Raw genomic sequence first — 16,508 nt, 5'->3', positions numbered from 1 at the left:
CTGCTGTATTTTGGATTTTTTTGTAATTTATGGAGATGTCTGTGAGTCTGTATAGAACGCTATTACAGTAATCCAATCTTGATGTTACAAGACATCTGACAAGAGTGTGGGCACTTTCCATTGCGATGTGCTTCCGGACCGTCCCAATGTGTCTGAGGTGGTAATACCAGGTATGGGACAACTTATCCACTTGCGAATCTAGAGACAGGCCTGAATCAATATACACACCAAGATCTATTATCACCTTTGACGGCGTGATGTTAGCTGAGCCAATCTTCACACTACCAGTTGATTAATTTCTCCAGGTTCCTATGTTTTCCAACAATGAGAACCTCTGTTTTGTGTCATTCAGTTTTAGTTTTCTGCCCGTCATCCATGCCTTGATTTCTGAAGTACATTTCTCAATCTGTTTGAACGTTGATTGGGCATGGTTTGATTTTAACTTTATTAGGAGTTGGTGATCATCTGCATAGGACATATGTGAAGTGATAACTTGTCGCGGATCGTAGAGGGTTGGTTGATGTAAATCAGGAAGAGCACTGGGCCCAGAACGGATTCCTGTGGTACTCCACATGTGAGAGTAATCTTTTGTGAGATGCTGCTCGATATTGAGACCGACTAGTACCTAGCAGACAGGCATGAAGTGAACCAGGCCAGTGCTTGTCTACCGATTCCAGAGTGATGTTCAAGCATATGGAGAAGTATTTTGTGGTCTACAGTGTCAAATGTCGCATTCAGATCTAAGAGTGTCAGAATAGCCACATCACCTTCATCAACCAGGTACCTCAGGTCATTTATCACTCTTCGAAGCAGAGTCTCAGTAGTGTAGTGTTGCCGGTGAGCTGATTGGTACTCGTCTAAAATGCTGTTGCTGGATAGGTGATCCATCAACTGCTCTCTCAATAAGTTTGGAGAGAAAGGTCAGATTCGAGGCGGGGCGGTAGTTTTTAAAGTCATTTTTGTCAAGTTTGGTGTTCTTAACTAGTAGCTTGACAACAGCATCTTTCAGTACATGAGGAAAGATCCCAGATGACATACTCTTGTTGATGATTTCTGTTATTGTCAGTAGAAGCAGATGCAGGTTCTCAGTCAGAAGAGAGGTTGGTAAAGGATCGTTGAGACAAGTGGTCTTGTTGGGCGACATGACGAGAGATCTTACTTCCTGTTGAGTGAAGGCTTAGAATTGAAGGAGATGGGTTCCTTGGAAATCAGAGTGTGGTACAAGCATTTCCTCTTCAGTAAAGCTGAGCAGTAACTTCCTGATGTAATCAATCTTACTCTTGGAAACAAAGTTAAAGAAATCAGCCAGCTCAGATTGGTTCTTTCCTGGGGGAAGTACAACACTCTTCTTTTTGCCCATCAGCGAGTCCAGGAACTTGTGCAAGGTCTTTGGTTTGCAGGTTTGTGAATATTTATTGATTGGAATGCAAGGCAAATCTTTTCGTAGCCATTACTACATTTTGCAGACGACACAAGAAAAACAAATTTAGAGTTATCTACTTCCATAGATTTGCATTCACAAACTATTGGTAGTTTCTCAGCATTGTGCATGATGTTATTCGAGATAAAGAAGTACTATCACAAAGTACCGAATGAGTTGCCTTTGACAGGGGTACATTGCAATGTATCTCCCTTGTAAGTGGGGTACATTGAAAGTAATAGATGAGCGCTTAGCCAATCAGAAAAGAACATTTGTGTGTGACGTAAGATATATTGTAATATTCCAGTTGTTTCAGATGTACACCAAATACTCCAGTGATAGCATGAGCAGATAGCTACACCAGGATTTAAATACTCTTCATCAGCCAAGTCATGAAACCTATTTTCCCATTAGAAGTTGTGTTGTTTGGGACTCTGTTGAATACTTGTGGCGCGGACGTGACTTTCCAGTCCATTACTGGCAAGTAGAAATAGTGTACAAATGGCTGTGGTTGTTTCTGCTACAAGCCAATATTACAGCTATTTATGGGCGTGTCTTACGTCCCTTTCAGCAATGTTCCAGTAATATCTTGGAAGACCATTTGTCTTAGAGGATGACGGTATTCAGAGCTCCAGATATGGTTTCAAGCAATTCGGTATTTACTCCCATGCCTGTTCATGTATGAGTAATTGCATTTTTAGGGGTAACTATCTTTGTGCGTACTCCCACTAGTTTAAAGAATTGAGTATTTTCACCAAGAAGTTCTTATCCTTATTGGGTAATTACAACCGATATTGTAAATAAAAAATTCTTCTCAATAGACGTAAGGGTTTACTAGTAATTCTTACATTGCCAAATATCTGGCAGGCGTCTGTTAACACTCAAGCCACGTGACTACTACAGTAAACAAGGACAGTGGCTACGGCTTTAATAGTATACATATATATAGGCATCGCTTGACACTTGCTAACGCTGTTGTAGAGTTCGAGCGCCGCGAGATATCATATACGCAAGCCAGTTTAGTAAGTTAAGTAAAGTACGCAAGATATTATAGACCTATTGGGTTTAAAGTTTTTCTTATGCGTTTTTGTACTCCCAGATTTGTAATTAATTGGGTAAATGTGGTTTTTATTGCGTAAAATACGCAAATGCGCGCTTTATCTGGATCTCTTGGTACTGTTGCATGTGAAAACCAAATGAAAACACCAAATGAAAAAAAACAGCTTTCTATCATGCAGCATTAACAATTAACACTGACAACCTCTCTCTTCACAGTTTGGACCTGGCTTTATGGTGTTTGATAAAGCATCTGCTTAGAGGTCAATGTTGTATCATAACATGATTATGATGAGAGACGTCTTGGTGCTACTCTGCAGGTACAGCTGCATTGAAGGGGGAAAAAACACTGTCTACCTGTGTCTGAGTAGGGTATCTGTGTTATACACCAGCTGGCTGGCTGTCTGAGTAGGGTATCTGTGTCATACACCAGCTTGCTGGCTGTGTCTGAGTAGGGCATCTGTGTTACACACCAGCTGGCCGTGTCTGAGTAGGGTGTCTACGTTGTACACCAGCTGGCCATGTCTGAGTAGGGTATCTGTGTTAAGCACCGACTGTCTGTTAGTATACAGTGTCTTAATGGAGTATCTGTGTTGCACACCACCTTGCTGTCAGTATACAGTGTCTGGATGGGGTATCTGCGTTAAACACCAGCTGACTCTCAGTATACAGTGTCTGGATAGGGTATCTGTGTTAAACACCAGCTGGCTGTCAGTATACAATGTCTGATTGGGTTATCTGTGTTGCACACCACCTGACTGTCAGTATACAGTGTCTGAGTGGATATCTGTGTTAAACACCGACTGGCTGTCAGTATACAGTGTCTGAGTGGATACCTGTGTTAAACACCGACTGGTTGTCAGTATACACTGTCTGAGTGGGGTACCTGTGTTAAACACCGACTGGCTGTCAGTATACAGTGTCTGAGTAGGGTATCTGTGTTATACACCAACTGGCTCTAGGTCATTTATCACTCTTAGAAGCAAGTGTTGTGTCATTGTTGAGCTACAACATGACTGGTACTCTGTGTCTTTTTTCACATCTCGATCCTGTTTGGGGATATGCACAGCTTCCTGTTGTTTTGTCAGATGAGACTAAATGTCTCTTCACTTGTGACAGCCGGTATACGTTTCGACATGACTTCCTTGTTACTTGATATGTTGAAGGTTGTCAACAGGAAGTTGTACGTTCGATGTTTTCTCAGAAATATTCCAACTATAAGAAGGTGTGCTGCAAACGTTTAGTCTGAACCAGACAGTCCACTGACTGGCATTGTGAGCAACGATCAGCTTTGAGATTTACTTGCATATTGGGGTGTGAAGGTCTTTTTTGTCCGAAGAAAACAATTCTTTTTAATGCTATATTATGTGGATCAACATCCAAGATGCAACATTTTCTCCAAATATTTTTGACAGAAGACTGCAACTTAAGAATTCAAGATGGTAATTTGGTCATATATGTTTTGTATCAAATTGATCTTCGGTGATCATTTGGAACAAAACAGATTTACATCAAGCAGCATGATTCAACCAATACAGTAGGAAGTGTAATTTTACCCAGCTTTTAGCAATATTTTTAGAAAGTAAAGACTTTAACCACTGGGTTACCCCACAGCCTCTGCAAGTAAGAATATTGGTCCCAAGTAATCTGAGTAGCACAGGAGGGTGTGTCAGTTTATGTGTCATTTAATTCTGTAAATCACTACTTTCTCAACCTCCCACCCCAACCCCCCAACCCCCCCACCCCCACCCCCCACCCCATAGACTGATTCCTGCAGATACCAACATAGACTGATTCCTCCACACTCCAACATAGACTCATTCTTGCACACACCAACATAAACTGATTCCTGCTCACACCAACATAGACTGATTCCTCCTCACACCAACATAAACTGATTCCTGCTCACACCAACATAGACTGATTCTTGCACACACCAACATAGACTGATTCTTGCACACACCAACATAGACTGATTCTTGCACACACCAACATAGACTGATTCCTCCACACTCCAACATAGACTGATTCCTCCACACACCAACATAGACTGATCCTTGCACACACCAACATAAACTGATTCTTGCACACACCAACATAGACTGATTCTTGCACACACCAACATAGACTGATTCTTGCACACACTAACATAGACTGATTCCTGCATAGACTGATTCTGCAGACACCAACATAAACTGCTTCCTGCAGACACCAACACATACTGATTCCTGCAAACACAAAGGAGACACCCTTACATTGCAGATCCTGCCAACATACCTTCATGATTGAGGGATTCATGCAGATACCAGAATAATATAACGATTATGATACGCCTTAGTTCAGTCTGTGGATTTAGGCTAATGAATGAGTGAGTTTGAACGTATTTTAAAACCATATTGCAGTCATATGAGTTTCGAAGCGGTGAGATAGCTCAGTTTTTATAACGTCCGGTCGTCACACTGAAGAGCCGGGTGTGATTCCCCACATTGGTCCAATGTTTGAAGTGCATTTCTGGTGTTCCCCGCCATGATTTGCTGGAATATTGCTAAAAGCAGCGTAAAGCCAAAACTCACTCACTCTCTCACTATGCCAGGGCATTTCAGCTCACTGTGGGAAGAGTGCCCAGGTGATACTGATCTTCGATATTTACGGTTTTGGCGAAGCCGCGGGACGGTGTGTTGCTGACAAATCAGAAGATTGCGAACCGGCGAACCATTCTGGCGTGCTCAGGCGATGCATTCTGCGCTGAGAATAGCGACCACTGGATCACGTGTCCTTTCAATTCTGGTGATGTTACGCAACTGGGATTCGAACATTCTGGCGTGGCGTGGATGCACTCAGCACTGAGAATAACGATAATAATATTCTGTAGAAGTCTCGTCAGTGGTCAGATCGCCATACCTGAAGACGTAAACATGTGTATGCGGGATGTTCACTTCGGAAGCATAGTAGGACGACGGTGACGCCTACGGACTTCATATCTCCTACGTAGGACATACGTAGGAATGGGTCACAATTATAATATCAACTCACCAAAGACAGAAACAGTTATACTGAATGTAACACTGCGAGCGATCAGGCAGCTGTCATGTAGGTCAAGCGTTCAGGGAGAGGCAGGCAGACTGATGTAGGGCGAATGATCACACACACTAGTAAAACTGTGTGTAAACCCGTGTGTGTCGTCGCCATAACAACCAGCCTTTATATACACAATGAGTCTTGAATATTAGAGCACCAACTCAGAACTTTCTCTCAGACTCAAGGAAGTAAACACAACTAGTCCAGGGAAGCATCTCCAGAGCACTTCCTTAAAGGCCTACCGCTAAAATACCAATAGCACTGAAAATTTATGATGCGAAATGTGACTCATAATAACACACACACACACAAACACACACACACACACACACATTCGCACTCACTCACACTCACTCACTCACTCACTCTCACTCACTCTCACTCACTCCCACTCACACTCACACTCACACTCACACTCACACTCACACTCACACACAGAGGGAGTTGGGGTAGGGTCAGGTACTGATATGAAATTCTTGTTAGAACACGCTCTCCGTAAGTTTTGGCTTGTTTTCAAATGGGACTAGGTTGGTTTGGATACAACGCTTGTTTCCAGTTTGTTTTCTCGTAATTGTTTACAAATTGACTTGTCTGGGGTCGAAAAGTGTTGAGTGCGGCGTAAGACAATACTAAATTCAAAAAGGCAATAGATTGTCATTATTGTTGTTGGTATATGAAAAAGGGAATAGGTATGCATAGATTGCCACCAATGGTTTAAGACACACCTGTGCTTGCAGATTGTGACTCGCGTGCAACGACCTCTGAAATATCCAGTGTCACGAAGTCCAACATATAACAGTGAACTAAATGCAACGCGTAACAGTAGAGCAAACTGAACGCGAGGCAGAAAAGTGCAACAGTCGGCCCAACACGTGATAGTAATGTGAAACAATCAGTTGAACACATGAGTCTAATGGTGAATGAACAGTAGACTCTTATAGTAAATGACACACATGATAGTAGACTCTAATGGTACATGTAACCAGGGAGCCTATATAGAGGGGGAGAAGAAACTCCCCGAAAAGCCCCCTGAACGTGTGTATCGGGTCGTTACGTAACTAGATTGAGTCTGGTTTATTTTCAACAACTGATTAAGTTCGCGGAGTGTTCAACAACTGAAACTATAAGTAGAAGATAAGTTCGTAACTATTTTATCACTTCAGTTTAAGTCAAATAATTGGCATTAGTGTCCTTATTAGGACAGTAGATTTGTAGTAAAGTTTCAAGTTGGTATGTTGTAGCTCACTGGCTTCTATTCTCGATTCAGCGCGAAGATAGACTAAATTGTGCCGATAGACACTTCTTTCACACATTCGTTTAATTTTTAGAAGGAAAAGTTGATGATACCTTTAGTGATAGTTTTATGACTTAAAATTGTTAGCATGTAATTGAGGTGTGTGAAGAAAGTGAGATGTTGCCGACCTGTGCTGATCCGCCATTGAAATGCTACACGCCGTTGTTTGAGTGTTTCTTGTTATTTCTTCAAAAACATCTTTCACATACACCCTTAATTCTTATGATAGGAATATACTATCACGTGAAATGTGTTTGTAAGTAATAGTGATAGTTTCATAATCTAAGTGTAGCAGTGATATTTTAATGCTTTTCATAAATCAGTTTGGTTTGTTTGCTGTGAACTATTTTATAACTATCTTATATATATTGGTGTTACAGTGTTTTATTCTTTACAAGGAAAATAGGAATAAAAATATTATAAGTCATAAAAAGGTCACTACAAATATTGAAGGTTGGTGGTAGTGTTCTAAAGTTTGTGGTTTTATGCATATGTCAACCATACTGACATTTAGTACGGTATGGAAAGTATTCCAGATGCATTTTATTCTTCTGAAAAGTTTCTATTGCATTTTGGGTTCAGAAAAGTGCTGGATCAAGAGTATTGTCTCACTTTGGAATATTGTGTATCACATGACCCTAGTTTATAGCTCCCAATTGGCTAATTTTAAAAATTCCCATAATTCCTATGCACCAATCTGGGTACTCATCTAACAATACTTCAATATAGCACAGTACAACAACAAGGAACAAGGTCCCCCAGGCATACAGCTGTAGTTTTCATCAGTCAGGTCAGTTTGATACTTTAACATGATGCTAAGTTCAAGTGCATTGGAGTTTTTAATACCTTCATTAACTTAATTACATTATAAATGTTATTTGATAATTGGTTACATATGGTACTGTTGTAAACTAGACAAAGGTGATAACTTATGTTTAAGCCCAAAGTTCATGTCGTATTGTATTATAGCTCAGGTGTAAAATCAAACAGTATTGCAAGTATTGTTTCATTTTTCTACAACCATGGTTCACGGTTGTTTAGATGTATATATGTGCAAGAGGTTTGTGTGTTTTGTGAGTGGAGATCAGAGATATAGATGAATGCATTTTTTTTTATTTCTGAATGATTGGTATCTGCTTACATTGTCCTCAGCTTTCCCTGTGTTTGCGCATGCAATGGGTTTCTTTGCATTGAGTGAATGGAGATCATCAAATGTGATGGTGAAAGTGTTGTCACAATGTCAAATGATGTTTGCACGTTGCAGGTCACTTGTGAACACATGGTCCAGATTATCAAGATCACATACTAGGCTCTATTCCACAAATGGGTAAGATGTATTCTCATTTGTCCACATATGTCTATTTGTTATGTACAGCTTTCCAGTATCTACAAAGGGTTATCAAATATTTATCTGACTGTATGTTTTTGTAGTTGTGAACTTTATTGCCTATCAATATGTGTACATATTGCTAAGTTTAACAGTTTCTTGGGCAAACTAGGTTACTGGACCATGTATTACTTCCCTTGGTGGCACAGCCAATGTATCATGTAATTATTTCACTTGCTCAGTTATGTTGAATAACTTCATTGTTGGATTACAGAATTTATTGTAGCAAACTGCTTGGGCTGCCTATGCCAAACATCATGTATTGTACAAATTTTAATAAGAATGTTATGTCATTCCAGGGCTTACGATTACCAATATGAACTGAATAAACCACCCCTCACTCCCCAACAGCGAGTCATGTGATTCTTGGCGCCTTACCCCAGCTGTAACCTAAGAAAGAATCTTAGGTGTATTTGAGGTGTGTGAAAAATGTGACGTATAGCTGATCCGATCCGCCATTGAAATGCTACATGCCGTTGTTTGAGTGTTTCTAGTAATTACTTCTAAAACATATTTCACACACACCTTTAATTCTTTATGAGGGGAATATACAATCCGGTGAAATGTGTTTGCAAGTAAAGGTGATAGTTTCATAATCTAAAACAAAATGTTAGGGTGTATTTGAGGTGTGAAAAATAGGACATGTTGCCGATCTGATCTGATTCGCCATTGATGCTTGAGGGTTATAGTTCCATAACTCTTTTCTTTTTTATTGATCTTATTATTTGACAAAACTGGAAAGGTGTTTTAGAACGCTTTGTGACAGTTTTACAGTTTTACACTTTATTTTTGAGGGCAGTGTGACAGATATCTTAATTAATTATTAATGTAAACAAATATGTCTCAAGGTAGGACAGCTGATGTTAACATGTGTTCTTGCGATACTTTTGCGTTCTTTAACATGTTTTGGGAGGGAAGTATCATTTATTCTTTCATGCATTCACATAATGTACTTCTTTCTTTTATTCTTTATATTTCTTCCTTTCTTTCATTCATTCGCATAATTCTTTTTCTTAATTCTTACTATAATTCATTCATTCATAGTAAAATTCCGACTGATACAATAAACTGCCTGAAGTTATGTTAAAGGGGCACTGATGCGGAGCAATTTCCGTGGACTGGTGGTTTCTTTGCTTATTGTTTTTCTCCCGTGAGTACCCGGGTGATATTCCAGAATTCGCGACTGGTTCGTGATCTCTGCTGCGCCTCCCATAGACTGATCAACAAAGATGAAGTCATTTTACTTCGTTATTATGAAAACAAATCAAACACCTTGACGTTTACTCATCTGCCAGTGATATAAAGAAAACCAAAAACGCTAGGACTGAAAAATAACGAAGTCAGTGTAGGTCTTTATATTTTGTCTTATAAACCTAATTAGTTCTTTGTCACATTTGTATGCATTTTGAAAGTTAATATAAAAATACCCCACACGGTCTGCTTATACGTACTTCGCAGAAGGTATAAAATACTACGTAGGAGATATTAAGTACTATGCAGGAGACAGTAAGCCCTACCTAGGAGATAATTAGATAAATAATGTCATGGCATCCTGTCCTGCCATCCATAAATAACGCTCACTCACTCACTCGTGAGTACATTGTGCAGTACGTGACTGCTTTACTATGTCACCATATATATATTCCACACAGTGACTACACATATAACCTTATTTGTCTACTGCTATTCCAGTTTTGTCTAAAGGATTCATCATTTCACTTCCTCATTTCATTTTGCTAAATATAGGACATTGAAGTATTGAGTGTGTGTCTCTTGGACCAGGACTCCGGATTCAAGCTTCCCTGACGTCGACAAGCTTCGTCAAACTCCCACACAGAGGCCCATAAGTCAACTGCTAGGGCTGGTGCCGTCGCTTCTTGTTGAAGATTCATTGGCATATGCCGGTGGTGTGCTTGAACTGCGGAATTTGTTATGTCGCTTATGTTTACACAACGGTTTGTGACTTATGACATTGTCATTCCTATATCATGTTGTCTCGCCAACTACCTGTTTTTTCTGGAATCATGCTATGGCGGTGTGTCTGGATATATGGACTGATTAGTACACCTACAGAAATTAAAGGTAGGTATTGCACGTCACGTGATGTACTTGTTGCAACTGTGAATTGTATTTGAATTTATTCAAAGATACTAATTGAATTGTCAATATGGCTGCGTTGCTATTGGACTTCATTTCTGAAGACAGACATTGGTGTCTCGGTGTCAGCGACTCGGTGGGACCACGGGGTCCACAGCTGATCACAAAGATGCCTGGGAGTGGAGACGATGTGGGCGAGAAAGATCCAAATACCGTTCTATTCAACCTGATTATTAATAGGTTATTATTGACACGGGTGTGGGAAGTATTCCTTTCAAAATGCCAAAGACATCAGCAAGTATCAATCCATTGTTGATGTAATGTCAACTATGTACATTGATGACGTCAGAGACTCTAATCTGGTGATGGGTCACGTGGGTTTCAACCCCAAAATAAGGCTCTGAATGTTAATATTTTGCTCTTCTTGCCGAGTGTGTGTGCGTTTCTGGAGTGTTTCTCTCTCTCTCTCTGTGTGTGTGTGTGTGTGTGTGTGTTTGTGTGTGTGTGTGTGTGTGTGTGTGTGTGTGTGTGTGTGTGTGTGTGTGTGTGTGTGTGTGTGTGTGTGAGTGTGTGTGTGTGCATATTTGTGCTTGTGTTTGCAGTTTTGAGCTTAATTACGATGCGAATTTAACATGATGGGTACTGCCGTTATATATAACACTCTAATACTCTCTACATTGCCATAGTAGTGAAGTCGGGGCTTGGTTTGTCACCAAGCTACTTCGTACCTAGAATTGGGGAATTAGACGGGGGGATCTCCACACCTTGACACAAACAGAAGGGTTCCAGGGTCAGACTCTTTATTCAATACATGGATTCAATGTCATACAAAATCATTCAACCACAATGATATAAAATGTCATCGATGCACTTGAGAAGAGTAGAATAACATCTAAACCTTACTTTATATAATAAATCATTATCAATTTAAGTTAAACTCAATACAATGTTCATTACCGTTACGACGGCGTAATACAAACAAATTTAAAGTTATAATTAACAACTGTATGTCTGTACTAACAATATCTGACATAACATAATCTGTAATCATTTATCTTGAACATTTTACTCATAAACATTGTGCCATTCTTGAACAGAGACCATTTTTCAATATAGGGGCGTCCTTTACCTTAAATACGGTACGCCCGCACAGTGTTGAATGTGTACAGTTATAATCCGCTGTACGGTAAATTTAACATAACAGTTATAGATGAGCCGTGATATATTTGACAAATAAATATCTCTGGACTAGTTCAGAATATTGACTGACACACAGCTATATAAATGAATGCCTATGTGACTGATAATTAGAGCGCACTGAGACTGACTACGGTACGTTACGTCACAAGTAAATACTATAACAGTTGCAAAATGTGCACAATTGTACCTAAAATTATTCAGATATTTCTCACCAAAGTCAATGTTATATTTCATACATTTTGTTAAAGTACGCACGTTGTAGCAGGCTTGTTATCGGTAACTTGCGTAACTGACAGCTGTATATGCTACTGGCATCGCCCCATGCCGCTACAGGCCTGATGGAGTAAACACTCCAGTGTTTGTACTGACCACTCCGACCACAACCTAATGGTCAAATATTCACGCCTGTACACGCTGTCAAATTAGACAGATGTAGATGTGGAGGCTTAACCACGTACATTACTGGTTATTACTCAACTTTTACGACAACACACGGCCAAAGCAATTAGAATCTCGAAAGCTATCGGCCAAAATTGAGCAATATCTCGATGCCATAACTTTTCAAAAGATAGACAAAGCGTCGTCTCCATTTTAGGGAAACTGGTTATACCGTACAAGCAGAGGGTTCAGCTATATAAGCACCAGGGTCTGAAATATACATCAGTCTGACCCTGGAACCCTTCTGTTTGTATCAAGGTAAGCCATAGTTACTTTATGCTTCTCTGTTTTCATATTTTGGCTTAAAATGCGCCTTACTTGATCAATGAACTAGTTCTGCACTTTATCAAAGTCATGTTCTAATCTTGTACCTTGGCCGCGTGGTTATGATTAATGTAATTTGGTATCATTACTACGGTAGTTCTGTATGCCGTCACTTTGTAGCTCTGTAAGCCGACACTTTGTAAGATCTGTATGCCGTCACTTTGAAAGACTAACATAGTTATAACTTAAACACACAATTCGGTTGTATGACAGATATGGTTTACAAGTTAGGCTTCTATTATTTTTTTAAACTGTCGCAATATGTGTCCTGGAAGTTTCTCGTTAACAATGTATATACGTGCGTTCTGTAATTTAGAATATGTGCAGGTTGCACGCTGTGAGAATGTGTTTAAGTCGCCACTCTGGCACTGACTGTAATATTCATATGTGTAGAATTCATCTTTTCAAATATAATGGAAAATGTTGAATAACATGAACCGCTAGTTCTACCCATACTTTCCGGCGTCAATTCACTGTTCAGTTTCATGTACAATTCCTGTCTGACAGACAGAGTTATTAGTTCACTTCAGTTGAGATGTTTTACCATCGCATATTGTCGAAACCAAAAACCAAGTCAGCGCAAGTATATGTTTTATATTGTGACTAGTTGCTTTCGTAGATATTGTAATTTTAGGTAACTAAGTTAACGTTGCACATACCGTTTGTCTGAGGATGATAGCTAGAGGTAGTATAATGTTTTATTTCCATCAATTCACATTCACAAGCTTTGAAGTAAATTGACGGCCTCTATCAGAAAGGAGTGATCTCGGAGCACCAAATCTGGTAATGACCTGATTGACAAGCTACCTCAGTGGCATCTTGCGTTTTGATGGGAAAGCCTTCAGGCCATCTAGAAAGAGCATCGACTACAAGCAAAACGTATTTATAGCCATCTTTGGTCTCAGGCAAGGGCCCAAGTATGTCAATGTGAACCCGACTGAAAGTGTTGTCTACAGGCATGGGAACCATAGGGGCTGGTTTGGCATGGGTATGCAATTTGGTCTTTTGGCATACTTCACATGACCTGATGTAATTGTCAATATCTTGATACATTCCTGGCCAGTGATATTTACCAATGAGAGCCTGGTGAGTGGCGTCCCTACCAAAATGACATCCACCTACTTTGGAATCATGGTAAGCCTCAAGAAGTTGCTTCCTAAGTGCTAAGGGAATGACAACCTGTGTGATTCTCTGTGGACGATTGTTCTTGGTACCCCTATATTTAGCTTGATGGAAATGGTAGAGTATGCCATAAAGAAGAGCATACTGTTGGGCACGACCTACAAGACCTTTGACTTGTGTGTCACTGTAACCTGCGGGGATTTCATCTTTGGCAAGGTAATCAATGATGGGTTTGAGATCAGGAGACTTATACTGTTGGTCATCAAATTGCTTGTCATCAAGGTCTAATGCTGTAAGAGCCATAACACCTGTTTTAGGGGGATTGGGTTCATTTGCATAGACAAAATCCACTTGGATGGGTGAGGGAGTACCTTGATCAAGATCAACATCAGAGAGAGGATGAGAAGTAGAACAGGAACTGGGAGTGAATGTTCTATTAGATGTTGTGGGACTGTTTGTGTCTGTAATCTGAGATGAACTAGTAGTAGCAGCATTTGCTGTTGGTTGTTTTGGTTCAGCTGAGATTGCTTGTACATGTGTTTGACTTGGTGGAATAGGAGGTGATGGAATGTCATCTGTGACAGGAGCTGTGAGTGGTTCAGGGTATCTGGTACGTGACAAAGCATCAGCATTGGCATTGGATTTGCCTGGTCTGTGTATGATTTCATAATTGTACTCTTGGAGCATGAGGGACCATCTGCCTAATCTAACATCTTTCTGTTTGATGTTTTTGAGCCATGTGAGAGCTTTGTGGTCAGTGTAAATTGTAAATCTAGTTCCTGCCAAGTATACCCTGTAAGTTCTGATGCCTTCAAGTACAGCCAAACATTCTACCTGTGTTACACCCCAGTTCTTTTCTGATGAATGCAATGATCTCCCACCATAACATATAACATGTTCTTTACCATCTGCACCCTTTTGTCCCAAAATGTAGCCAAGTGATGTTTGTGATGCATCGGTTGTCAAAATGAATGGTTTGCTTGGGTCTGGGTAAGCAAGTACCGGTGATGATGTCAATGCTTGTTTTAATTTCGTAAATGCTTGCTGGCACTTGTCAGTCCAGGAAAATTTGACATCTTTCTTTAGCGTGTCATAGAGAGGTGATGCTATTCCTGAGAAATTTGGAACAAACTTTCTATAATAACTTGCCAAACCAATAAAATGCCGGACATCGTGAACATTTTTGGGCTGTGGAATTTTGGTGACGGCATCAATTTTGGATTGATCTACCTCAATACCATTTTTGCTAAAGTTGTGACCTAAGTATTGTACCTGCTTGGCAGCGAACTTACATTTACTAGGCTTGAGAGTCAGGCCTGCTTGTTTAATCTTTTGAAAGACACATTTTAGATGGTTTAAATGTTCAGAAAAGGATTTGGAAAAGACGATGATATCATCAACATAGATCAGAATGTACCGCCAGTTCATTTCTTTCAGTGCCTCAGAAATGGTGTTTTGGAATGCCATTGGAGCATTTTTAAGACCAAAAGGTAGACAGTTCCATTCAAAGACACCATCCGGTGTAATAAAGGCTGATTTGTGTCTTGTTTCTGGGTGCAGTGGAATTTGCCAAAAGCCACTTGCACAATCTAAAACACTAAAGATCTTAGCATGGCTTTCTCCAACGGCATCAATGACATCTTCAAAACGGGGGAGGGGAAAAAATATCAGCTTGGTGACAGCATTGAGGCGGCGATAATCTACAGCAAAGCGGTAGGTGTTGTCTTTCTTTTTGACCATCGCAACAGGTGAGTGCCACTCAGATGAACTTGGCCTAATGATTTTGGCTTCCAACATTTCCTTAATTTGACAAGAGCACTCTTTTCTGACTTCTACATTTTGTCTATAGAAGGGAAGCCTTATAGGTCTAGCATCACCAGTCTCTATTTTATGTTGATGAAGGTGTGTTTTGCCTAACTCAGACCAGGTTTGAGCAAAGACAGAGTGTTGGGTGGTAAGGAAAGCTAGAAGTTCCTGTTTTTGGGTCGGTGTGAGGTCTGAGTCAATAATATCGAATGTAAGTTCTGATGGTGTGGGATGTTTTCAAGTGATGGTGGTTGTAAATGCAAGTTGTCCTGATGTGACCTATGTGTTGGGTGTGTCCTATTGGTGTCCTGATGTGACCTATGTGTTGGGTGTGTCCTATTGGTGTCCTGATGTGACCTATGTGCTGGGGTCGACCTACTGGTGTCCTTATATGACCTATGTGCTGGGGTCGACCTACTGGTGTCCTGATGTGACCTATGAGTTGGGTTTGACATACTGGTGTCCTGATATGACCAATGTGTATTATGACCTGAGCCTCTGCTGCTGTGTGACACAGAGTTCACTTGAGACGACCGATGGGATTGGTGTCTGACAGAAGGGGAATTGGGTTCTGGGTCAGGGGTGTCTGGTAGGGTAAAAACGCCAGAGGAATCTACCTCTGATGCAATTGCTAGCACTCTTTTGGAATTCAAATGCACTTCAGATTTGCTAGGGTTAAGGAGACGCATGTAAACTGCCTTTTTGGAATTTGTTACCAAACACCTACCACCTTGAAGTTTAGTTTTTGAAAGAGCTGGGACTGGTTCTAAAAGGAGGATGGAGCCAGGTCTGCTGTGGGAAATATGTACAGGGACACAAACTTGACAATGGGAAGGAATGACTGTCGGTTTTTTGCATCTAGCATACCCAGCAGTGGTTTCAGTTAAGGGGACTGAGATGAGACCATCTTGAATCTCCAAAGTAGTAGTATACACACTGGGGAGAAAAACCGGTAGCGAGTACACTTTGCTCAGAAGCTTCTGAGTATAGCTAATTCTGCTACCAGCATATATATTCAACAAGACCCTTCGATAAGACCACTTTTCGGCTGCTCCCAATTATAGTGTATTCCCAATTAGAGCTATGCGGGTACATAGACATAGAAATATGCCAGGAACCAAGCTCTCGCGAGAAGCATATACCGAGATCCGATCGGGTCGTTTGTCCATTCGGGAAGCGAAGAGGAAGTATCACATATCGCAAGCTCGATACACACGAATCCGAGGTGGTATAGACAAGCCCACAACTCCCGATATATCCGAAGACTTGGAGGCCCTGCTGCAGAA

At 40.5% G+C, this 16,508-nt stretch overlaps 1 protein-coding gene across 1 annotated transcript in view; it reads left to right on the top strand.

Moving 5' to 3' along the window:
• The first annotated feature begins 8,600 nt into the window (after window positions 1–8,600).
• LOC137261529 (uncharacterized) overlaps window positions 8,601–16,508 on the top strand; it is a 32,173-nt gene continuing 24,265 nt past the window's right edge. The window contains exons 1-2 of the mRNA XM_067799643.1: window positions 8,601–8,653; window positions 9,982–10,317. Of these exons, the coding sequence (XP_067655744.1) occupies window positions 10,224–10,317 (94 nt within the window). The 5' untranslated portion in view covers window positions 8,601–8,653; window positions 9,982–10,223. The remainder of the gene's footprint in view (window positions 8,654–9,981; window positions 10,318–16,508) is intronic.

Source organism: Haliotis asinina, chromosome 1 (genome assembly GCF_037392515.1).
Source record: "Haliotis asinina isolate JCU_RB_2024 chromosome 1, JCU_Hal_asi_v2, whole genome shotgun sequence".
Lineage (NCBI taxonomy): Eukaryota > Metazoa > Mollusca > Gastropoda > Lepetellida > Haliotidae > Haliotis > Haliotis asinina.
This window is presented reverse-complemented; position numbering and strand designations above follow the sequence as displayed.